Genomic DNA, 25,861 nt, shown 5'->3' with positions numbered 1-25,861 from the left:
TGCTAAGCTTACGACTCGAACCAAACTACTGTAGCTGTATCGTCTTTCATTCGACCTAAATTGCGTCTCGTATTACAATGGACCAACTTTGTTTCGATTTGGAGGTGCGGCCTAAAACTTTTCTCTCCCCTTGAATTTCGAGTCTCAAATTTCAGGTGCGGCTTAGATTCGGGAAATATTTTTTTCCTTTATTTCGAGTCTCATTTTTCAGGTGCGTCTTAGATTCGAGTGCGGCTTAGATTCGAGTAAATACGGTTAAAGTTAAGCTGTAACCACTGTGCTGCATTCTATGTAGGCATGACAACCAACAAGCTGTCTGTCCACATTGAACGGCCACTGACAAACTGTGGCCAAAAAGCAAGTGGACCACCCTGTAGCTGAACAGGCTGCCAAACATGAAACTCCTCATCTGAAGAACTGCTTCACAGCCTGTGCCATATGGATCCTTCCCACCAACACCAGCTTTTCTGAATTGCGCAGTTGGGAACTTTCCGTGCATCCTACATTCCCGTAACCCTCCTGGTCTCAACCTTCGTTAGTCTCTGTCCTCACCCATCCAGCCCCCTCCCTGTTCCTATTCCAGCACTACACAGCCATCATTTCACCGCCAAACCCAGTCTTTTAATTTCTTTTATTTCTCTCCTTTCTGCTACTTACCCTCTCCCCCTCCACACCTTCTCACCTACCCTCCATCTAAACTGCAGCACTTCACTATCTGCCACTCCCACCATACTATCCCTCCCCCTCCCTGCCCCAGCCTCCTCCTTACCCCCACCCAGTTGCCACTCCCATCATGCACTGGTGCTGCTGGTCGCAGTGCAGTTTCAGCTCTCTGAGACTGCAGATGTGCGCGCAAGTTGCGCTTGTGTGTGTGTGTGTGTGTGTGTGTGTGTGTGTGTGTGTGTGTGTGTGTGTGTGGGCGCGCGCACATTTTTGTAGGTGCGTGCGTGCGTGTGTGTCTACTGCTGGCAGAGGCCATAATGGCCTTATTGTGCCTATTGCGGCTCAGCGTCTCCGCTATATGGTGAGAAGCAACTTTCCTTCTCTCGTATTGTTACATTCCATCCTGGATTTTCCATTGTTTGAAATCAGTACTAGAAAAGATATAGGGTCAATATGTTGGTTCATATACGTGGTACAGATAAACAAACAAGCACGAAAGGTTGAAAAAAGATGACAGTTTGAATGAGGTAGATGACAACAAAGACTGTCAAGGGGGATTACATAAGATGGAGTGGTGGCCATAAGTAGCATGATATTTGGTGACCTCAAGTTAACAAATCATGTGCTGTAACAATTGAAGTGCATTCTGAAAAATTCTGTACTGTGCTGGTACAGTAAAATACGTCTCGCATAAAATTTTGTACAGAATTACTCCTGATAACCACATAGCATAATCTACACTTACCGTGACAAGTGTCAAGACTCCTTGCGAAATCGTAGAGATTTATCCATCAGTGGTTGTCACACCAAACCCTGCCAGGGAGTGAGCTGCCTGCGGTGGACTACAAATACGGTGCTAAATTTTGTGTCGCAATAGTGATGCACCTCCAGCAGGAACAAGTGTTAACCAGCCACGGAGAATATTTGCTGATATAGAAAAAATGGAAATGCTACTGGCAAATGTGAGCCACTCACTAAAAAGAAAAATATCCCCAGAAATCCATGTAAACCGTGGCTGATTTCAAACCGCATTGCAGTCGACTGTTCGTGATAGAGCAGCCTACCAAGGTACACTTCCTCTTTGATGCAGGTACTGATTTCTCAGTTTATGCTGCTTCTTATCGTCTGTTCTGAACTGCTGATGGTGGTTAGCTGTATCCTGCAAATTGATGTTCTGTAATGTCTTACAGCCATATCACTGTGCAACTGAACTTCTATGTATGACATGAATTTGTATGAAGATTCATTGTTAGTAACATGCTGTACCCAATTCTTGAAGCCAATTTCTTTGATTTTTATGGTCTCCTTCAAGACCTTTGCCATTGAAATCTGCTTGATGTTATGACACTGCTGTATAATTATGGTACAACTTTCACACCAACATGGCACAGGTGTCTGCGAGTCACCATTTGACAACCTGACATGTCAGTGTCCTATCACCCATCAGTCACGTACTCCAGCACCAATCATCACTTCAGGATATCGCATTGCTGTCGCACTAGAACCACCGTTATCTGCTACCAGAGAAACCCAAGCTAGAATTTCTCTTGTATTAGTACAAGGGCTCTGTTGCCCTTCAGATAGTACCTGGGCCTTATCAACCTGTCAGACTATGTCTTTGATGAGGCTGATGTAAAATTTCTAGTGGTTACTTTATCAAGGCACAAGGTCTCCTGTCACCTTAAGACAGAGTGGTCACTATTTTTCAATTTCTACAGTCCACAACAGTACTTGTTTATGCCATTTCTTGGGATTGACAGATTGTTTTTGACAGTTACTACACAATTGTGTGTTGTTGCCAGTGACTTATAGTGGCTCCTGAAAGCTTGACATAAACCTAGAGAGACCCTCCTCTATTGTATTGGTGAAAGGAAAACATCCTTCAGTGCAGCTGCATTATGCTCATCCTCAATCAGGCACAGGTCTTGCAGTTATGGTCGCTTCAGCTTCAACTGCCTTTGGGGCTGTGTTACAATAATGTGTAGAACATGATTGTCAACCTGTGGCTCTCTTCAATAAAAAATTAAAACCATCGGAAGCAAATCAGTCTATGTACAATCACCATCTCATTGGCCTATGCCTCACTCAAAATGTAAAGGCATACCATATTTACTCGAATCTAAGCCGCACTCGAATCTAAGCCGCACCTGAAAAATGTGACTCGAAATCAAGGAAAAAAAATTTTCCCGAATCTAAGCCGCATGTGAAATCTGAGACTCGAAATTCAAGGGGAGAGAAAAGTTTTAGGCCGCACCTCCAAATCGAAACAAAGTTGGTCCATTGTAATATGAGACACAATTTAAGTCGAATGAATGACGATACAGCTACAGTAGTTTGGTTCAAGTCGTAAGCTTAGCAATTAAGCTTTACTAGGTAGCCATTGCTATGTGTAAGGCACTCCGTCCGTATTTATACGGGTACCCTTCCTTTTTCACGTGCTTCGTCTCGTTTGAATTCATTGCTTATTTTTCTTCGATCTGATAAGTGACGTTCTCTTTGTTATAGGTGTTTACGTCACTCTACACTGAAAATGCCTTATTGTACTGTGTCATCCTTGTTTGTCGCATTCTGATGATGAGTGTTTACGACCTGTCGCCGCTCGTGGCATGGCTTGCTTTAGTGCGCGCTGCCGACGCTTAAAACAAAAAAAAAATACAAAAAAAGAGGAATTGTCTCATTAGCGAAACAGTGGCAAGAGACTGCTATTTTCTGTTACTTACACTACTGCTTTCTTTGATAATGATCAACAAGAACCAAATAATAGACTGCGTATGATAGAAAAGGTTCTGAACGAGAATTCAGCGAAAATTTTTCTCCGTTTGAAAATCTTTGCAGGCGCCTCTTTAATACATTACATTCTGCAAAGAAATTAGTCATCTTAGATTCAAAAATCTAGTTAGTTGCCGTGCTTCATTTCTATCACTATTCAGCATAAGAATTACACGAATATAAACATGACAGGATATGTATATTCTTCCGCTTTTGCTGTTGTCTCACTCTAGTTTCGTAGTTTATTAGGCAGACAGGATTTAAATGAGATAGCAGCAAACACGAAACAATACATGGGAAAATGTTTATATCCGTATTATTCTTACCGTGAAGAGAATACTGCATGTGATTCACAATTCATAAAAGTTCCATCTCTTCTCACAGGTAGGAAAAAATTCAGAACTTAGAGTTGGCCATATTGACAAACATCCCAAACAGTCTTGCCAGTGGATTTTCGTAGTACATTGAAATGCTGCTACATTCGAAGATGAACAATACAGAATTTGTATTTACTTCGTTTGATAATGTATGAAAATGCAGTGGTCGAAACTCGGGGCGGAGAAAAAAAGCTCGTCTTCCACCTTTTTTAATTTATTTACTGACGCAGAGGTTTTGGCGCCAGTATTTATCTTTGTGCCCGCAAAGCGTGCCTGTGTAGCGATACATATATTCGACAGCAGAAGTTAGTTGTGGCGGCACCTACCAACATTTTTCAGAATTTCCACTTACTTTGCACTCGATTCTAAGCCGCAGGCGGTTTTTTGGATTACAAAAACCGGAAAAAAAGTGCGGCTTGGATTAGAGTAAATACGGTATGCTTGAAGCTAGACACTTCACCCTTAGCAAAGACCATAAATAGCTTGTTTTTGCCTTCTATCAGAACCATTTGCTTCAATGTATCGACACTGTGCGGTGCACTTTTCTTTGTTGCATAGTGTAGCAAGGTCTAATATCTGCAGCCAGTGCACTGTGCTGAATCTCTTTCCTAGGTTTTGCATGGCTTGACAATCAGCATTTATCTCCTATACCATTCAACACTGTAAAGTGCGAGGAGTTTGTGGTGCCATTGCAGATAACCTGTATCTCAACTCCTATGAATGGCCTTTTATTTTGTACAACAACCAAAGTGAACACACACACACACACACACACACACACACACATACACACACACACACACACACACACATACACACACACACACACACACACACACACACACACACACACACAGGTAAGAACTGATACTCTGACAAAGAATTTTACTTCAGTCCGCTACTGCTGAGTAACGCTGAAGCAATAAAACATAAGTGAGAGAGTAACACCAAAATAAAACTTTAATCGCAAAGAAAACGCACAATTTACGACGACAAAGCACAATGCACACAAAAGTGACTGCCAATGCAAAATGTGTCAAAGGCAGTATCTTGCAGTACTGTGCAGTATCTTGTAACAATGAACTGTAAAACATTTCTATAAGGTTGCGGGAAAATATTGCAAATGGGGATTTGAGAAGTAAATTTCCTTCTGCACAAGCTGAATTATTGTGTGTATGAGATTGTGCGATTAATTTCTTAATTCACAGTGTGTTAGACTCTCATTCAAAATTTAAAACTTTAGAAAAAACTTAGAAAAATTTCAGGCCCAGAAGGACCAGCCATTTATACTATTATTTAAAATTTTGATGCCACATTTGTGTTTGATATATCTTAAAGGGCAAAGTGCGGTAAAAAGACCAAGCTTCAAGGTTAGTTTTACGTATTTTAATTTTTTCGTAGATCACAGTTTATGCAATAATGATGGGGAAAAAGTATAATTATGCTCTCAAAAAGTGCATAGTGCAGTTTTACACGTAATTGGCTTATCTATGCAAAAGTCGAAGTACTCAAGGCAATATGTATTCAGCCAGATAATCCACAAAATGTTCAGTCCACTGAAGTGAAATTTCTGCTCCAGCTTGTCGGAAATATGCTGTGCTCTTAAGGAGTCTCCCTAATCCCACCTCGTATTTGGAAAAAAGTTAGAAACCTGTTCCTAAGGTCGATGCCTCGATGCAGACGTTGTCCAGTGCACGACCATCCAACATCAGCACCTGTACTTTCATGTGTACATGCCTAGACAAAATGAGTAAGGATAAAGCAATCCAAGCAGCTGCTTAAGAAAAGACCAGCAACAGTTCCATAGTATGTATCGAGAAGGCACACGACAAGCAGTGCCTCACAACGGCCCCTTTCCCTCTCATTCTTGAAGGGACAGGATACAGGGGAAGATTCACGACATTCTGGTCAAAATGTGTCCCAAGTGCCCTCACACGTCGTTCTTTCACGTCTGACTGATGAGGAGGACATCATGGAGTTGAATGCCTTGGATCCAGGCAGTCCCTCCACTCCCCCTTGCTCTACAAGTGTCTTACCTCTGCATTGCAAAGATAGGGGTAAATTAAAACCACATCAATGAAATGGCTCCCATCCTACACTGGAACTTGCAGGGGTTCGGGACGCATGTGGAGGAACTCTGTGTCTTATCTCAGGATAACTACTGTGTCTCTGCAGGAGACTCATTCCCATCAGTTGTACACCCCTGAGCTATGAGGCTATTTACTCCACAAAAAGAGCGATGTGAGTGGAGAGTAAGCTAGAGGAGGCTTTATGTATGTTCGCCAGTACCGGTTACCGCTACTTGCCTCTCTCACTTGCAATGACTTTACAAGCAGTTGCTTTATCATTGCCCGTGCGTCATCCGTTGACAGTATGTTCCCTTTACTTGCCCCCCACATGATGTACTCACCGCATTGGGTGCTTGGTGGAGCCAACTGAACATTTTATAGCCAGTTGGCCCAGTTTGAACATCGTGCAAATGTCGAGGCACAGGTGGATCATATTACCAAAATGATCCACCATGCCACTGCAGCATCCATTCCACAGTCCACGGGGCAACAGAAGAGGCAACCTGTCCCTTGGTGGAGTACCGAATGTCGCTCTGCAATCAGGACCAAGCGTGCAGGTGTGCATAGGTTCAAGTGTTGGCCTATTGCAGAGCATCTTGCAGCATTTTTGAGTGGTGAGAGCAAAGTGTTGCCAAATTATTTTAGAGAGCAAGAAGAGGAGGTGGCAACAGTTCCTGAGCACCGTTAATTGTTCCACCAAACCTTCTGTTGTGTGGAAGACAATCAGGAGAATTTCTGGGAGAGGAGACAGGTGCCCCATGGCTGCTGTAATGGGGTGTGGCACTCTCCAAACCAATCTCTGAGACATTGCTCAGACTATGGCGGCATATTTTGCCATAGTTACTGCAATAGCCAGTAAGGATCCAGCTTTCCAGTGACAGAGAGAAGTTGCTGAGAGGTGTAATTTGGACTTCCAGTCCACTTCGGCTGAAGATTAGAGCTGCCACATTTTCCATGTGGAAGCGGTATTCTGCTTTGTCTATGGCTCAAGACACATCCCCTGGTCGTGACAGGATCCATTACAGTATGCTGCGGTACCTCACAAGGTGAAACAAAGATATCCTTCTCACACTTTTTAATGCTATTTGGGCCTCAGGCAGCTTTCCCGACTCATGGCGTGAAGCACAATTTTAATTTCTCTTTTAAAACTTTGGAAAGACTGTACATGCCCAAAAACTTGGAGCGGATGGTCGTCTGCCACCTCGTCTGGATCATAGAATCCAAGGAACTCCTTAGTCAGTTTCAGTTTGTGTTAAGGAGGTATCGATCCACCTTTCATATCCTCGCCCACCCGAAGGTGATTATACAACAGGCTTTCCTATGCTGGCATCACCTTCTAGGTATATTTTTTGAGATTAGCGAGGACTACGAGACTACTTGGAGGCATCTTATCCGGGAGCAGCTTCACAAATGGGGTTTTCGTGGTTGTCTTTCCATTTCTATTCAGTCCTTCCTCTCATCACGATATTTTAGATACTGAGTTGGTGACGTCCTGTCTGATCGCTCTGAGAGCAGGAGAGCAGTGTCCCTCAAAGTAGTGTTTTAAGTGTGGCCGTCTTCACCGTAGCTATTAATAGATTTACCTCCATGGTGAAAAGTCCTGTCCAGTGTTCCCTGTTTGTGGATTACTTCTCTGTGTTTTGCTCTTCTTCAAGCCTTGCAATGACAACATGTCAGTTGCAGCAAACACTTCGACGTTTGGGTGAATGGGCCCAAAAGAGTGGTTTTAAGTTTTCCAATGAGAAGTCTGTGTGTGTTCTTTTCAACCATTCTCGTTCCATTTTAAATTGTCCTGAGTTGAGGATGAAGGACACAGTCTTTACTTTTAAAGACACAATGCGGTTCCTGGGTCTCATATTTGACTCTAAGCTTACATGGTTACCACATCTTAGGGACCTGAAAAAATGGTCACTTAAGACTTTGTATTTTAAAATGTCTTAGCCACAATATACGGGGAGCAGACAGGACTTGATTGCTCCAGTTTTACAGGGCATTTGTGCGATCTGAGCTTGATTATAAGTGCACAGTGTATAGATCTGAGAGACCCTCTTATGTAAAGATGTTGGACATGGTGCACCACGAAGGGATTTCTGTTGACCACTGGGGCATTCAGAACAGGCCCCATACTGAGCCTCTGCGCAGAGGCTGGTGAATGGCCAATTCACATTACGTGACAGCTACTTACGGTGCACCAGGCATATAAAACACTGTCCACACCATACACACCCACTTACCATACAATTGCTTAGCCTCCACTGGAAAGGTGTTTCGGTAACCGTCAACAGGCAACGAGCCCCTGTGGGATTCGTGCACAGGATTGCCTTCTGTAGAAGGGTGTGGCCGGTCTTAAAGTTTTACATTGCGGTGGGAGCAGATTTCCACCTTGGCTTCTCTGGAGGCCCAGACTTATTTTAGACTTGACCCGTTTTAAGAATGAAACTTCCTGGCAGAATTAAAGTGTGTAGCGGACCGAGACTCGAACTCGGGACCCTTGCCTTTCGCAGGAAAGTGCTCTACCAACTGAGCTACCCAAGCACAACTCACGTCCTGTCTTCACAGCTTTACTTCTGCCAGTATCTAGTCTCCTACCATCCAAACTTTACAGAAGCTCTCCTGCGAACCTTGCAGAACTAGCACTCCTGAAAGAAAGGATATTGCGGAGACATGGCTTAGCCACAGTCTGGGGGATGTTTCCAGAATGAGATTTTCACTCTGCAGCGGAGTGTGCGCTGATATGAAACTTCTGGCAGATTAAAACTGTGTGCCGGACCGAGACTCGAACTCGGGACCTTTCCCTTTCGCGGGCAAGTGCTCTATGGTCCGGCACACAGTTTTAATCTGCCAGGAAGTTTCATATCAGCGCACACTCCGCTGCAGAGTGAAAATCTCATTCTGGAGTTTTAAGAATGATCGTACATCGGATTTCACATTTCAGTCCCAGTTTTTTATTACTTTGGATGTGCATCATGGTTTCACATTAGTGTACACTTATAGCTTGAAACAAGGGAATTCCTTTGGCAGCTCTGACCATGTCAGCAGGATTTGCCTTCCTGATGAGTATACCATTATCTCAGTGGAGCTCGACGTGATCCTGAAGGCACTGGAGCAGATGCGCCGTATTCGGAGCAAACGGTTTCTCATTTGCTCCGAATCCCTTAATGCCTTAGAATCGTAACGGAACCTGTACATAGCCGTGGAGTTGGTACAGCTGATTGTACTTGCCCAATGGCAGGGTAACCAGGTGCCATTCTGCTGGGTGCAAGATCATGTAGGGATAGGGGAAATGAAACATTCTGTTTGGGCTGCCAAGGAGGCCTGCAGAGGACAGGATATGGCACAGTATCCTATTCCCTTACTGGCTGTCATTTCTGCACTACACAGGAAGTGCATGCAGTTGTGGCATGAGGAATGGCTGGCGGTGACTGCCAATAAGCAGCAGTTGGTGAAGTCAACAACCCGGCCATGGCGTTCCTCCTGCCAGTTGCTCAGGTGGGATGAAGTGACCCTCACCCATCTTAGAATTGGGCACTGCTCTCTCACTCACAGCTTTTAATATGGCGAGAGGATTCTCCGTTTTGTGCACATCTCTATTCGCCATATTTTAACGAAGTGCATTTTATATCGTTTTGAAAGGGCAGAAACAAGTATTGGTGGGGATCTGCCCTCTGCTTTTTAGCTGATGATGAGATGCATGTGACTAAGGTTTTAAAGTTTTGTGATGTGTCTGGACTCTGGCCTAAACTTTTAGGCTGGAGGTTTTAGTGTGTTTGCAAGATGGCTTCTTCTTTTTTTATTCTTGTGGTCAGCCAGGCAAGTCCATCTGCTATATTGTTTTAGCTCTTTATACCACTTTCTTCCTGTGTCGTTAGTGTTTTACTACTGATGAAATACTTCATTCCATGGTTCTGTGCAGGTACGCATATAGTTTTCCAACTTTTGTTACCTGTGTTTTACGTGCTGTTTTATCTTGCTGTTTTGTGTGTTTTACTGACACTTGTCTCAATCTGTTTTCGTGCGGTCACTAAAGACCTTGCTGTCGTGCACCCGTACAAACGTGTCCGTGTCTCTGCAGACTTCTTATGATCATGTAGAGGATGATTAGGTTACTACTTCAAAAATTTTGAGAAAACTGGTGGACTTTCTTCAAAATTACACAATTGCTTTGTCATTTCACTTTACCATACAAATCATTAAACACACGTAAATCATTCTCCAGCTTCACACTTCAAACTCATACAACAAACTGCACAATAAACAGATTTACTTCGTACAACATGCAGCAAAAAAATTACTATCATTTGGTGGTGGTGGTGGTGGTGGTGGTGGTGGTGGTGGTGGTGGTCGTAGTCGTGGTCTTCAATCCTGAGGCTGGTTTGATGCAGCTCTCCATGCTACTCTATCCTGTGCAAGCTTCTTCATCTCCCAGTACATACTGCAACCTGCATCCTTCTGAATCTGTTTAGTGTCTTCATCTCTTGGTCTCCCTCTATGATTTTTACCCTCCATGCTTCCCTACATCACTAAATTGGTGATCCCTTGATGACTCAGAACATGTCCTACCAACCGATCCCTTCTTCTGGTCAAGTTGTGCCACAAACTCCTCTTCTCCTTAATTCTGTTCAATACCTCGTCATTAGTTATGTGATCTACCATCTAATCTTCAGCATTCTTCTGTAGCACCACATTTTGAAAGCTTCTATTATCTTCTCGTCCAAACTATTTATCGTCCATGTTTCACTTCCATACATGGCTACACTCCATACAAATACTTTCAGAAACTAGTTCCTTACACTTAAATCTATACTCGATGTTAACAAATTTCAAAATCATGTATCGATCTATTCATGTAAAATAATCATTAGAACAAATTTCATAAATAAAATACAAATACTTGTTCATCATTGTAATTACATTAAGTATTTATAAAGGTTGACATTTAAACATATTTGCATTGCTATGTAGTAGTGGATTTTTGGTTTTTATATTTTCAGCACTATATCACATTTCATATGATCCAGATTAGATTAGTAAATTTCTCACTGTAACCACTTTTATTATAACTGCCCCCCCCCCCCCCCCCCCACACACACACACACAAAACATAAAATGCAAGAAAAAATTTGAAAGAAAATATTAAAACTGGTTATGCCAACAAGTTTTCGAGTGCAACAAATAAATATTCATCAGTTCTTCATAACATGATATACAGCATTTGGCTACCTTAGTATCATTACTTCTTTCAAATGAGGTCAAGAGCAAAATTTTGCTTTACAAAGTTCTTTTCTCACAAATCTTCAAAACAATTTCGAAGCCTGATCATACAACATATATGGAATAAGCAGAAGGATGGTATAAGTGATTTTATTGTATTAGCATGACAGTAGTACTTATATTTCATGAAAATGTAAGTATACCAACATTCACGACTCTGTTATTAATAGGTGAAATATCGTTGATTGTTAATGCTCTACAATCAAAAGTAAACATCTTAATTCATACAGAGTTATTTGAAGTGTTTTTAAAGAAAATATAGCTAAATACTTCAGATCACAGGAAAAACTTGCTGTACATGTTAAGGAACCTACTCCTTTCTCTCAAAATGCCAATAATTTTTTTAAAAATATATTATGTCTTACTTACAGATTTCTTTCATACAAAACATTAAACCTTCGGCATGTAAAAATATGCTACAACAAAAATTAATTCTAGCCCTACTTTGCACAATTTTTTTATGCCCAAAATGGTAGATGTTGGAAGTGTAGCACTGTGTGATAAAATCATCCACAGAAGTTGTGGTGACATGAGTAGGACAGACACCAGATAAAAAAAAAAAAAAATTGGAGAGCACTGTGGGAACGGAACCCAGGTAGGAAAGAGTTACGGTAGAGTGCAGCAGAAATGAAGAATGGATACACCCATTTAGGGAAGGCACCACTCGCCATGTGGTTTGCCCACCAAAGTCAGCAGACCCACTACCTATTCCATGTGTAAAATTGTCAGTTTCTTATCACTCATTTAGTCCTTTAGTCTCTGATTGTTACAAACCTTTTGCATTCATTAGCTCTCATGTCGCATAATAGATTATCTCTTCAAGTCTTTAAAAAAAACATATTGGCCATAAATTAAGCCAAAAATGTCAACACTGAAATTTGCTTTAAAGTACTGTTCACCTAACATTATCATTGTTATATTTAAAATTCTTCTTTAACATCCACATGAAGTACACTGATTTAATGGGGTAATAATAAAGTTCAAAACATATACAAACAAATATTATACATAAAATAATCTCTCATAGTAAAGAGAAGTAAATTATATACAGCACAAGAAACTGCAGTTATTTTCTGAGAAATGGTGCGCTGCCTTCCACACATATTCCCACAAAAGTACATAAGAAGTGTTAAAGTTTCATTGGATGACAAATAATTTTAGACAGCAAAAGGAAAAGTTGTGTTAAGAACTAAATAAATGCTCAAAAATTGAGACTTGCACTTAAAGCTTCAGATTTTCAAATAATTACTTATTTGAAACATAACTGTAAACATTGACAAATAACACTATTGAAAAAAAAATTGCTCTCATTAAGTAACATAATTATAATAAAATACAAATCATGTTTTATAGTAAACATGGCAGCACTAAGTCTTTGAACAAGATCTTGAAAGTGGGTTTTCCATGACAGTTTACTATCTGTCTGAATCCCTAGAAATTTGAGCTGTACAGTTTCACTAATCAGATGCCCATTCTGTGAAATTAAAACGTCAGGTTTTGTTGAATTTTGTGTTAGAAACTATAAAAACTGCGTCTTACTGCGATTTAGCATTTGTTTATTTTCTGCAAGCCATGAACTTAGGTCATGAACAGCAAACATAAAAAATTTAGTTACAAATAAAGATCAGTTTAAAAGGAGCCTGAAAGACTCACTAGTGGCCAACTCCTTCAACTCCATTGACGATTTTTTAATAGAAACAAATGATGTATTGTATATATTCATATTATTAGTTTTGTTATTTCAGCTTAAAAAAAAATTGACATGTTCCACATCCACGAGGATCTCCTCAGGACGGATCTATGGAATGAAAAACTAATCTAATCTAATCTAATCTGCACTATTTGAAACCGAGCCAATGTTGCACACAACTTCCTTTACTACCAAGCTATTGTAATCGGCAAACATAAATATTTTAGAGTTATCCGTAATACTAGAGGGCATATCTTTTATATAAATAAGGAACAGGAGTGGTCCCAACACTGATCGCTGAGGCACCCCCTATTTGACTGTACCCCATTCAGACCCCACATCACAGCCATTCTCAGCATTGTGAATAATGACATTTTGCTGCCTGTTGCTAAGGTAAGAGGTGAACCAATTGTGAGCTACTCCCCATATTTCATAATGGTCCAACTTCTGGAGCAATATTTTGTGGACAACACAATCAAACGCCTTAATTAAATAAAAAAAATATGCCTAGCGTTCGAAACCTTTTGTTTAAACCATCCAGTACCTCACAGGGGGGGGGGGGGGGGGGGGGGGGGGGGGGGGGGGGGGGGGGGGGAAGGATCAGTGGATGTAGATTTAAAAAATTATTATTGTGTTTCAGTCCCTCCAAAATACATGGAAGTTGTCAATAAATTGACATTGGCAGATGCAAAGAAGGCTGGTCCTTTCTTGGATGGCTGCAAGGTGAGTTTCAAAAATGTCAAAATATTCATGTGCATTTACAGTAAGACACTGTAATAATTAAGTTATTAAAATCGTGTGAATAACATAAAATTCAGACATGAAATTTTTAGTCGGTTATGAAATATCATGTATCAGTTGAAAATATTAAATTGTCAGAAAATCCAGTAATGGTTTTATTTTGGCAGTCCAGTCTCACCAGATTTGCTGTCGTGTATCGATGTACTTAAATTTTGATATTTCTCTGTACACCATTTCCATAAAAGGTGGAAGTGCCGTTTTATGGTGGCAGCTGTAAACAAGCATTGTTTTGACTTTTTTTTTTAATAATGATAATCATTCTCTGTACATATGTGCATTAGTGTAAAAGTACATGTTCACCAGTTAGATTTCCACTAGGAAACCACTGGAGCTTCCACGTGAATGATCATGACTGCTTCCTCCAAACTGTAGCTTAGACTTACACAGAATTAATCAGGAATAGCTGCCGATATGTATGTCTACTTCTATAACACTGTGCCACACTATGGTATGTGGCAGAGGGTACTTAGTGTATCAATGTCATTTGTCTTCTAACTTGTTAATCACAAATATTGCACAGGAAGGAAGACTGTTTGGTAATCTTCGTACCCCTCAAATTTTTTTAAATATTCAGGGTAGTTATAATTAAACTTTTGCTACTCTCAGTGAGCAAGTGTCAGTGTAGACAGAAAACTATTTACCGTATGGATACCCAACTTTATAGGAATGATGTTCAGAGTGTGTGCTGCAGGATTTGCATTGTTGGTAGTATTAGTGTCGTGAATTGACATTGGGTACTGGTACTGGTACAGTTACTTATAATTTAAACACAAGTGTCAATGTGCATCACAGTTGGAGTGAACATGAATCTCAAAAAGATGAGCAGGGCTTTACTCATAAAATTGTTTTATCAAAACAACAGCAATAGTGTTGCTACTACTCTTCGCAATTATCAGTGCATTAAAATAATACGGAGAGGTCCTCTTTCCACAAGGTAGTTCGAATTAACGGGTGATTTGGGAATTCCTTCTAGTAGAGGCCGATGGCCAATTGTGCCACAATTTGTTAAAGTTACTGTTGCCATAGCTGAGAATGTTTGATGTAATGTGTGATCTTCAGACAGTGCATAAGCCTGTCATGACAGCTGTTCAAAAAGTGCTGTGAACAGTTGTGGCGTGGTATCCATACAAACTTCACATTTCACACCAACTCGGGTGGTAGTCACATTGAGCGTGTTGCAAAACGTCTCTCTCGTAGGCTCTACCACTATTTCTGTTTGCAGGTAAGAAGGCATATCCATGATGCATTGTGCACAGAGAGGAACAGAATATATTTTGCGGCATCACCAGTGTCCTCTCCATCCTTATCCCATGCCATGCTCTCCAGCCGTTGCCTAGCGTTGATACCTGACAGTGCTGGTGCAAGCATCACATTGGGCTGTAGTTTCTAAGCCTGATTCATCTTTCAGATAAAATTTAGAACTATTGCTGTCACCTCTTAAAATGTCAGTTTTTTTTTTACGCGGCCCGTAACTAACACAAGTGACACAGTACCTTCACCATACCTAAACTAACATGAAAAGTGACACATAATGTTCTAAGTGCACTGAGATGTGAACACTGCAGTCAGACAGTACACTTCAAGCCACTGGCCTCTGCATGACATACTGATTTCTAATCCTAGTGATCGACTGACTGCAGGGAAGCATCACTAAATGGAAGTGAGCTTGCCGTCTTTAGCCTGTCTTTTGTGCTGTTCTATTCTAATTACTATTCTATTCTAAGTCCTTCAATTGTTCTATGTGTGTAGTGGGTTATTTCATTTATATAAGGTCTAGTTATCTGGTGGTACTACTTCTACACTATAGCTGTTAAAAGTTTAACATTCCTGTGCAGAGTGCACCCTGGCATGGTTACAGCTAGTTATAGTCTGCAGATGTTATTTCTTGTTATCCCCTGATTTTAGAGCTGTTAGCCATCAATCTGTCAGTGTTGTGTCCCCATCTTGCATCCACTGCATTGCTCGTTAATTATAAACTATTAGTGTTTTCATTCTGTTCTGTGGCAGGTACTTCCTGTGGGTCAGGTTAATCTCAGGTAATTGCTTGTCTGCTAAGTCTGTATAGTTTGTTTCTATGTATTTGGCATGTGAAATATGTGACATAATGTCAGTTCTTTTCAGGTCTTGCCATTTGTTTGGGTCTTTCTACCAAACAGGGTACGTTCAATGAAAATACATTGGGTATGGGCCGTGTACTGTTCAAAAGTGCACCATGCCTCTACTGGGGTTTGCGTGGTGCATTTTCAACAGATAGAGTAACAGCCTGTTTCTAGAGATTTATCCGTTGTGCCAGTAATAGTTTTAATGCCATTATAGGTTTTAAAGAATTTTTCTGTTTTAAGACAAGGTTTTTTTTTTCAATGATTTATTTAGCAAAAATTTATTTTGTAAAATATTTTATGTACCAGAATGCATTGTTGAAAACAGGCTTATATTGTTATATAATCATGCACTATACCCCCCACCCCACCCAATTATTAGACAGATCTGCTCAGCATGATTAATTGCACCTAATTGTGCACAATATTTGTCAATTGGAAGCCACTCAGGATGCTTATTTGCGAATTTCTTGTGCATTACACAAGACATGCTGTCTATAAGGAAGTTACTTTAACTGAAGAGCTAAATTGCCAATTGGTCCCTCCGTCAGGTGTTTGGGAGGTATGACCTGAGGTGCAATCAATCACCTAAGGTGGGTGTGACCCCCTTTGGAGGGGGTCTCCCAGTTGGAGACGCCGGAAATCATGGGGGATTTTCTTGTAATGAGCCAATCACCATCTTCACAGTCAACGTCTACTAAATGTAAACGAAATGAGGCTAACTATTCATAGAGCCTTCCAGCTGCAGCACGGTTCCTCGTGGCTTCATGTACTGAAAACAGTCAGTCCTTTGCTGTGGTAAATCCGTTTATTATTCGGAAAGGTGTTGATGCAATTGCTGGTCCTATGAAATACTGCTCTCATTTACGACATAGTACTTCGCCTTTGAAGACTACTACTGATTCTCAAGCACAATAATTGCTAGCAGCTTCACTCCTCCACAACTCTCCTGTTCGTGTCAAGGTCTGTTGAATGCTGAATTCTTCCTCTCATGTTATTTACACTAGGCTGCTTGATGGTCTGATTGATGCAGAAATCCAAACATACCTCTGATCGGGATGTCATTGCTGTCAAACGGGTGATGAAAAAAAGTAGATGCATCCTTAGTGCCCACATGCTCTTTTTTCTCACTTTTAGTAGAGTGGTGCTTCTGTCAAAGATCAAAGCAGGCCATAAAATTATGACAGTACATTCGGAACCCGATGCACTGCTACCAGTGTCTTCGTTCCAACTGCACTTGAGTCCTGTCGACACCTGGCCAAATGTGTAACCTGTGCTAAGGATGCTTAAGAGTGTCATTGCATGCCTCCTTCTCCCACTATATCAACTGCAGTGGTGACCGTGTTGCCTCTTCTCGAAATTGTCCCATGTCTCTTTCTGAGCGGGCTGTCCAGGAGATTAGGGTAAAGGAAAAAGTGCTTTACCTGGTCGCTCTCAAGTTGTTGGCTACTCAGAAACTGTGGGTTCCACCGTCTGGCACCTACAGTACTGTTCTTGCTGCACCTTGCTCCACGAAGGACATGGCCACACAGACATCTGACCTCAAATCTAGCACTGTGCTTTTGAAGCTGCCCAGCATCATGATAGCCTCCCCGACTCCCCTCCAGCTGTGCAACAAGCCACCAAACTTGTGCCACATCGGGCGAAGTCACCTGCTACAGCAGGCCAGAAAGGAGAAAAGGAATACTCCCGCAAAGACTTCCTATGTCCCTCCATCCAACAAACATCTGAGTCTTCGTCTGCCAACCGGAACAGCTCCAAAAAGTCAAACAAAGGGAAACAGTCTTCTCCTTAGCCGACTTGATGATCGTCTTCGACGGTGTTGCCACATGATACCCTCGCCCGGCCAACCTCCTTGTTGCCAGTGCGCACTGTCAACCGTTTTTCTGCCCTGGACTCGGCAGACCGACAGAAGGAGAATCCCAATGCCTCTGTAGACCTCATGGAGCAGGATCACCCTGCCTCCGTGTCCTGTAGCAGCGAGTTTTCGAAACCTGGCACTGGGCAGCCACCAAGGTGACACCCCTTCTTCCTCACCTCGTCATGACTCTTCTTGAATGGAATGTTCGCGGCCTTCGATCCAACAAAGAGGACTTATGGCAGCTCTTAGTATTGCAGCGTCCGCTTGTACCTTGCCTCCAGGAAACAAAATTGCGTCCTAGCGACTGCTTTGAGCTCTCGGATTTCTTCCTGGTCCGCTTTAACCTTCCCTCAAAGGATGACATTCCATTCATGGTGGGAGTCATGCTGCTCATCAAGGATGATGAACATAGTCAACCTATCACCCTGTCTACCCCGCCCTAAGCTGTTATAAACCACATTTTCCTTCCTTGCATGACTTTTTCCCTGTGTACCGTTTATACCACTCCATCATTCAGTGTCACCTCCAGCTTGTTGGGCAACTCCCTCACCCCTTGCTGCTGCTCGGTGACTTTAATGTGCACCATCCCCTTTGGGGCACACCTGTAACCTGAGAGATGCCGTGTTTAACACAGGAGTACTCATGTTCCTTTTAGACTCCAATCTCACCTACTTCTGTTTGGACATCTCCTTATGCACTGCCCAGCTTGCCCATCATCTCGAGTTGTCCATTCTTTCTGACACACACACTCGAGCGACCATTTCCCGTTTGCCATCCAATTGCTGACTCCTACTTTACCTGTGTGCACCCCCAAATAGCAGCTTTCTAAGGCCAACTGGAGGCTGTTCTCCTCCCTGGCGACCTTCAACAAATATTTCCCCAGTTGCGATGACCAGGAAGAATATCTTACCATTGCAGAATGTTACATTCCTTGCACTACTTCTTTTCCATGCCATGTCCAGGTCCCTTGGTGGACTGAGGTGTGCTGCAACACTATTCACCCATGGGGACGTGCTCTCCATGTTTTTAACCGTCATCCTACAATGGCAAACTGTATTCATTATAAACGGTTGCGAGCACAGTGTCATCTCATTCTTTGGGATAGCAAAAAAGCTTGCTGGGTTTCATTTAATTGTTCTTTTAACAGTCCCACTCCCTCTTCCATCATGTGGGCCAACCGCCGACGGCTGTCTGGGACCTAGGTCCACTCCCCAATTTCCGGCCTGACAGTAGCAGATGTCATAGTGGACACTGTTGCTATCTTAAACACCTTGGGCCACCATTTTGCAGAGATGTTGAGCTGCTCCCACGATCACCTTGCCTTCCTCCATCAGAACTAGCAGATGAGGCTTGGACATTACCCTTCTCTTCTCAGAATAGTGAGTGCTACAATGCCGTCTTTACTATGAGGGAGCTAGATCATGCTCTCACTTCATCCCAATCCGCTGCCCCAAGACCAGACGATGTTAACATTCAGATGTTGCTTCATAGGTTCATCAGCATCTGGCCAGAGGGCACATTTCCCAGATGCTAGCGTTAAGCTACTGCCTTACCCATACCTAAGCCCAAGCCCAATAAGGACAAACACCTCCCTTCTAGCTAATGTCCCATTTCTCTCACCAAATGTGTTTGCAGGATAATGGTACTTACGACTCGTGTCCTACTGGTATGGCAGCTAGTCTCACAATTTACTAACCACCGCACAGTGTGGATTTTGAGTGCAGTTCACCATCTTGTCATTTTGTCGACTCATGTCATGAATGGTTTTCTGCAAAAATACCAGACTGTGGCCTTTTTTTTTTTTAAAGGCTACAACACCTGGAGAATTTGTATCCTCGGTATCTCTACACATGGGGCCTCCTTGGCCGCATTCCCCATTTCCCTCAGGAATTTTTAAAAGACCAAGTTTTCATGGTATGTGTGGATTCAGCTTTGTCTTATCCAGGGAAGTGATGTTCCTCGGGGTTCCATCCTGAGTGTCATACTCTTTGCTATCACCGTTAACCATATAATGGCCTGTCTCCTGCCTGATACCTCCAGCTCCCTTTTTGTTGACGATTTTGCCATCTGTTGCAGTTCTCCACAGACCTGTCTCATTGAGCGGTGTCTTCAGCAATGTGTCTATCATCTTTACTCATGGAGCATCAACAATGGCTTTCGCTTTTCCACTGACAAAGCATTTGTTTTAATTTCTGGCATTGCAGTTGGTTTTTTCCATCGTCTTAACATCATGGGGCTGTTGCTCTTCTTTTTGTTGAAACTGTGAAATTTCTGGGGCCCAAGCTCAAAAGAAAAATCTCCCATTCTCCCATGTGTCGTACCTGGTGGCCCACTGTATGCGGTCCCTTGGTATCCTACATGTACTAGGGAACAGATTGAACAACTCTCCACTATTTGTACTGGTCCCTTGTCTGCTTTAAACTAGACTGGGTGTTTCGTTTATGCATCTGCACATCCGTCCCTCTTATGCTGTGTCAATACTATCCATCCCTGTGGCATCAATTTGGCCACAGCACTTTTTACATCAGCCCAGTTCAGATTCTGTACGAATGAGTTACCGAACTGCCACTGCCCTACCATCATGACTTCCTCCTCAGCAGATATATATATATACCATTTGTGTCCAATGCTTGGCCATCGATCCTATGCCTCCATCTTCGTTGATGCCTCTGATCACCAGTATGGGGTGTATCCATCTTCTCTGTTACCTCCTGTAGTTCGCTTTTGGCTCTTGCTCTGGCCCCTTAATTTCTACATCTACATCTACATCCATACTCCGCAAGCCACCTGACAGTGTGTGGCGGAGGGTACCTTGAGTACCTCTATCGGTTCTCCCTTCTATTCCAGTCTCGTATTGTTTGTGGAAAGAAGGATTGTCGGTATGCCACTGTGTGGGCTCTAATCTCTCTGATTTTATCCTCACGGTCTCTTCACGAGATATACGTAGGAGGGAGCAATATACTGCTTGACTCTTCGGTGAAGGTATGTTCTCGAAACTTTAACAAAAGCCCGTACCGAGCTACTGAGCGTCTCTCTTGCAGAGTCTTCCACTGGAGTTTATCTATCATCTCCGTAACACTTTCGCGATTACTAAATGATCCTGTAATGAAGCGCGCTGCTCTCCGCTGGATCCTCTCTATCTCCTCTATCAACCCTATCTGGTACGGATCCCACACTGCTGAGCAGTTTTCAAGCAGCGGGTGAACAAGCGTACTGTAACCTGCTTCGTTTGTTTTTGGATTGCATTTCCTTAGGATTCTTCCAATGAATCTGTCTGGCATCTGCTTTAGTGACGATCAACTTTATATGATCATTCCATTTTAAATCACTCCTAATGCGTACTCCCAGATAATTTATGGCATTAACTGCTTCCAGTTGCTGACATGCTATTTTGTAGCTAAATGATAAAGGATCTATCTTTCTGTGTATTCGCAGCACATTACACTTGTTTACATTGAGATTCAATTGCCATTCCCTGCACCATGCGTCAATTCGCTGCAGATCCTCCTGCTACCTGCCAATTTCCTGATGGATGTGAATCCTTCACCACCTTAGCTTCGTGTGGCAGCCCATGTTCACTCTGGCCTTCATTCTCTTCCTAAGGACACTCACTCTATTGCCTTCATTTTCATGACCTACGCATGGAACTTCTCGATTGTACTTTTGTTTACACTAATGGCTCTCGGACTGACTGTGGTATGGGGTGTGCCTTCGTGATTGGCAACTTCCAGAACATTCTTCAGTATTAACAGCAGAACATTCTTCAGTATTAACAGCAGAACTCTTCCCCCTGTATCAGTCCATGCAATGCATCCAGTGGCACAGGCTTTTCAATTGCATCATCTGCTTGGACACTCTGGTCCGTCAAAGCATCTGTGTGCTCTACACCTTCCATCCTTTAGTGCAACGGGTCCAGGAAAGCTGTCACCTGCTCTCTCTTTATGGAGCCACTGTGATGTCTGTGATTTTACTGATGATCACTCACTGACCCTCTGTGGGTTCCGTGTTTTCTGTCGAAATCGGGTCAGACCCCTGCGGGCTTCTGCTGGCGCTTGTACGTTGGTCCGTACATACATTGCTAGCACGTGGATTCCTCTTCGAACTACATTGGAAGCAGTTGCTGTTAGGGTCCACCTGGACCATGAGGTCACGGTTTGCAATCCTTATATCCCTCCTGACAGGACTCTTACACCTGCTGCCTTAACTGCCATTCTTCAGCTACTTCCTCCTCCCTTCCTCCTTCTCGGGGATTTTAATGCTCGTCGTCCCTTGTGGGGCAGTGCATTTCCATCTAAACGAGGTCTTCTCATAGACCAGTTTCTTGCAGACCACGACTTGTGCCTTCTTAATGATGGCTCCCCTACTCATTTTAGTGCCAGTCATATACCTTTTCTGCCATTGATCTTTCTCTTTCTTCTCCCTCCCTCCTCCCATCATTACACTGGTCGCCACACGACAACCTTTGTGATAGTGACCATTTCCTGTTGATTCTCTTGCTCCCTTCCCACTCCCCGATAGACAGGTTACCTCGTTGGTCTTGTCAACGCGCCGATTGGCCTCTATACACTGCACAGGTCGTATTTTATCCCTCTTTGTCAGGTTGTATTGATGACGTCCTATGTGGTGTGTCTGATGTGATTGTTTGTGCTGCTAGCCTTGCTGCACCGTGCTCATATGCACCATTTCACCGCCGGCAAGTCTCATGGTGGAGTACGGCCATTGCCATTGCCATCCGTGATCGCTGTTGAGCTTTGCAACACATTAAGAGGCACTCATCTGTTGCCAGCATTATTACCTATAAACGCCTTCGCACTAAAGCCCGTTACTTAATCAAACAGAGCAAACGGATGTGTTGGGAACGCTTTGTTTCTTCCCTCGGTTCTACTGTCCCTATGTCACGGGTATGGGCTACACTTCGCTCTCTCCGAGGTTGCTATTGGCAGTCCATCCTCCCAGGCCTTCACTTCTTGGATGGCCTTTGCGTGGACCCATCGATTTTTGCAGAACATTTTGCGACCCAATTTGCGACAGCATCAGCCTCCTATCCAGCTGCTTTCCTTCACCAGAAACAGTGTGCCGAAGCGTCCGCCTTATGTTGTACCCCCTTGTCAATCAGAATCTTACAACGAACCTTTTACTGAATGGGAACTTCCTTCCACACATTCTTCTTCTCATGAAATGGCCCCTGGCCCAGACTCCATTCATAACCAACTGCTTCAACATCTCAGTGCTCCACAACGGCATCATCATCTCCGCGTGTTTATCTGTATTTGGCTCTTTGGTGACTTCCCTTCTCAGTGGTGATATAGCATCGTAGTTCTTGTCCTCAAGCCTGGTGAGAACCCCGTTAGTCAAAAGCTATCATCCAATTAGTCTGACAAATGTTGTTTGCAAGTTACTTGAACGGATGGTATCCCGTCGGCTCAATTGGGTCCTTGAATCTCAGGATCTATTGTCCCCTTACCAGTGTGGCTTCCGAGAGGGACGGTCTCCGATCGATCATTTACTTCGCTTGGAATCCGCAGTTCTGCAGGCTTTTTCCCAGCACCGCCATTCGACTTTCAAAAGGCCTATGACATGGCTTGGCGACATCACATCTTACTAACACTTCATCAATGGGGTCTTCAGGGCTCACTCCAGATTTTTATCCGCCAGTTCCTATTCCATCGGTTGTTCAGGTTGCTACTTTTTTTAGTTCTCCACGGACCCAGGAGAATGGCATCCCACAGGGTTCTGTATTGAGTGTGCTTCTTTCCCTCATTGCCATCAACGTACTTGTGGCCTCTGTCGGTCATTTGGTCACCCCTGCTCTGTATGTGGATGATTTCTGAATTTGGGTTAGTTCCTCTTTGATGGCCTCTGCAGTGCAGCAGCTCCAGGGAGCTATATGGCGGGCCCTGCATGGGCCCTCTCACGGGTTTCAGTTCTCTCCTATAAAATTGCGGATGGTCCACTTCTGTCGCCGTACTACGTGCCACCCTGATCTGGAGCTGTATCTCAATGCACAACAATTACCTATGGTCCCACAGTTCCGTTTCCTGGGTCTTCTTTTCGACAAAAAGTTCACTTGCCTGCCTCATACCAGACTTCTGAAGGTAGGATATTTCTGTAAACTCAATGTCCTTTGCTTCCTTGCCCACACCTCATGGGGTGCGGACTACTCCATCCTTCTCTGCCTTTATCGGGCTTTAGCGCTGTCTCGCTTGGACTATGGTTGTCAAGTTTATGGTTCGGCTGCTCCTTCCACACTGCACCTGCTGGATTTGGTCCACCATTGTGGTATCCGTTTGGCCACCAGTGCCTTTCCTACTAGCCCTGTTGATAGTCTCCTGGTTGAAGCTGGGATCTCCCCCCCCCCCCCCCCCCCCCCCCTTTTTCTGTTCAGCGGTCACAGCTTCTCGTTTCTTATGCAATTGCTGTCCATTCCCCTCCCCCTCATCCTTCCTATTCTATCCTGTCCCCAGACCATGCACGTCACCCATTGGGCTCCGCCTTGCGTCTCTCTGCTGTGATTTTCAGCTTCCTTCTTTGTCCTGTCTCCCACACTCCCTCCCCAACACCCCCCTTGGTTAGTTCCTCTGCCCCGAATTCGGATGGATCTCCGCCAAGGTCCGAAATATTCCATTCCCCTTATGGTGTCCCGTTGTTTCTTCCACTGAATTTCATGGGAGTTTCGGGATGCTGTTGTTTTTTTACACCGATGGCTCTAAATCTGCTGATTGTGCGGGATATGCCTTGATGCCCTCTGTTGGCATGGAAAATCATGTCCTGTCACCTACATGTGGGGTGTTTACTGCGGAGTTGATGGCAATTGCCCAGGCCTTTAATTTTATTAAACAGTCCCAACACAACCGCATTTTGTTATGTACGGACTCAATGAGTGGCCTTCTGGCTATTGACCGGTGTTTTTCCCGCCATCCCTTGGTCTCGGCCATCCGTGACCATCTCGCCGATCTTCACTGTGCTACTTGTTCTGTTGACTTCCTGTCAGTCCCTGGCTATGTGGGTATTCCAGGTAATGAGCTTGCTGATCGTTTGGCGGGGTGAGCAGTCACTTACCCCCGTTCTCTGTAACCCCTTCTGCAGCAGATTTACGGCTTCACATCAAATTCCACTTCTCACAATCATGGGCCAACTCTTGGGAGGCTACCTCCCTGTCTAATAAACTTCATGCGATTAAGGTGACACCAGTTCCTGTGGTGTTCTTCCTTCTGCCTCTCCCGAAAGGCCTCAACCACCCTGTGTCGACTCCGCATCGGCTATACCAGGCTGACCCATGGTTTTCTTTAGCGCAATGAGCCACCCCCACTTTGTGGTTGTGGAGCCTTCCAGTCAGTATCCCACATTTTGGTGGAATGTCCACTTCTTTTGGCTCTGCGTACTAAGTACAGACTTCCCTGCACTTTACCTTTAATGTTGGCTAACGATTCCCGGATGGTCAAACTGGTTCTCAGTTTCCTCCATGAAAGTGGTTTTTGTTCTCAGTTTTAAGGTTTTTAATCTCACTCTGGTGTTGGGGCAGGACAGTGGGGGTTGGGGTATCTCCTACTGTAAGCTGTGGTGGGAGATTCTCAACTCCCCTCCCTGGCCAAGATCCTCTTTTCTTTCCCTTTCACTCTGTTTTTATCGCTTTTTAGAATTGGTTAGTCTCCTTTTCCCATACGCACTTCTACATTCTAGCAGTTGAACGCTTTTAAATAGCAGGTGCTCTTGTTTCTACTGCTTCAGAGGTGGGATATTTCCTGCCTCTAGCATAGCCTTGTAGTTGCTCTCTTGCTGACTTCTATCATTTTGTTTTTACCATTGACAACACAACTGCACTTTTACATTTTTCAGCCTTTTCCCTTTTATCATTCGGACTTTAATGAGATGTCTGAATGGACCACATTTGAAACAAGGGACTGATGACCTTGCTGTTTGGTCCCTTAAACCCCAATCAGTCAATCTACCAACCAACTGTGATGTCTGTTTGGATTCCTGGTCACACGAGTCCGACAGGAAACAAGGCCGCTGACTTCCTCGTACCTCAGCCTGCTAGTTTGTAAATTTCCTCTGATGATCTCCGTGCTGCCATCAGTCAGCAGGTGGTGTCACTTTGGCATCACCTTTGGTCCTCCCTTCATGGGAACAAGTTCAAGGTTATTAAGCCTCTCCCAGCTGCTTGGACGACCCCCTCTTGGCCCTCTCACTGTGAGGAGACCATTTTAGCTAGGTTGCGTATTGGGCACTGTCTTTTTAGCCATTGCCATTTGTTAAGTGGT

General features: G+C 43.5%; 1 protein-coding gene across 2 annotated transcripts in view; it reads left to right on the top strand.

Annotated features, from left to right (window-relative positions):
- Positions 1-25,861, top strand: part of LOC126095167 (DNA topoisomerase 2-binding protein 1-A-like) — a 304,515-nt gene that overhangs the window by 82,925 nt on the left and 195,729 nt on the right. For both annotated transcript variants that reach the window (XM_049909903.1, XM_049909895.1), the window contains exon 8: positions 13,480-13,562. In XM_049909903.1, the coding sequence (XP_049765860.1) occupies positions 13,480-13,562 (83 nt within the window). The remainder of the gene's footprint in view (positions 1-13,479; positions 13,563-25,861) is intronic.

Source organism: Schistocerca cancellata, chromosome 1 (genome assembly GCF_023864275.1).
Source record: "Schistocerca cancellata isolate TAMUIC-IGC-003103 chromosome 1, iqSchCanc2.1, whole genome shotgun sequence".
Lineage (NCBI taxonomy): Eukaryota > Metazoa > Arthropoda > Insecta > Orthoptera > Acrididae > Schistocerca > Schistocerca cancellata.
Note: the sequence above shows the minus strand (reverse complement) of the source record. Positions and strands in the feature narration are given on the sequence as shown.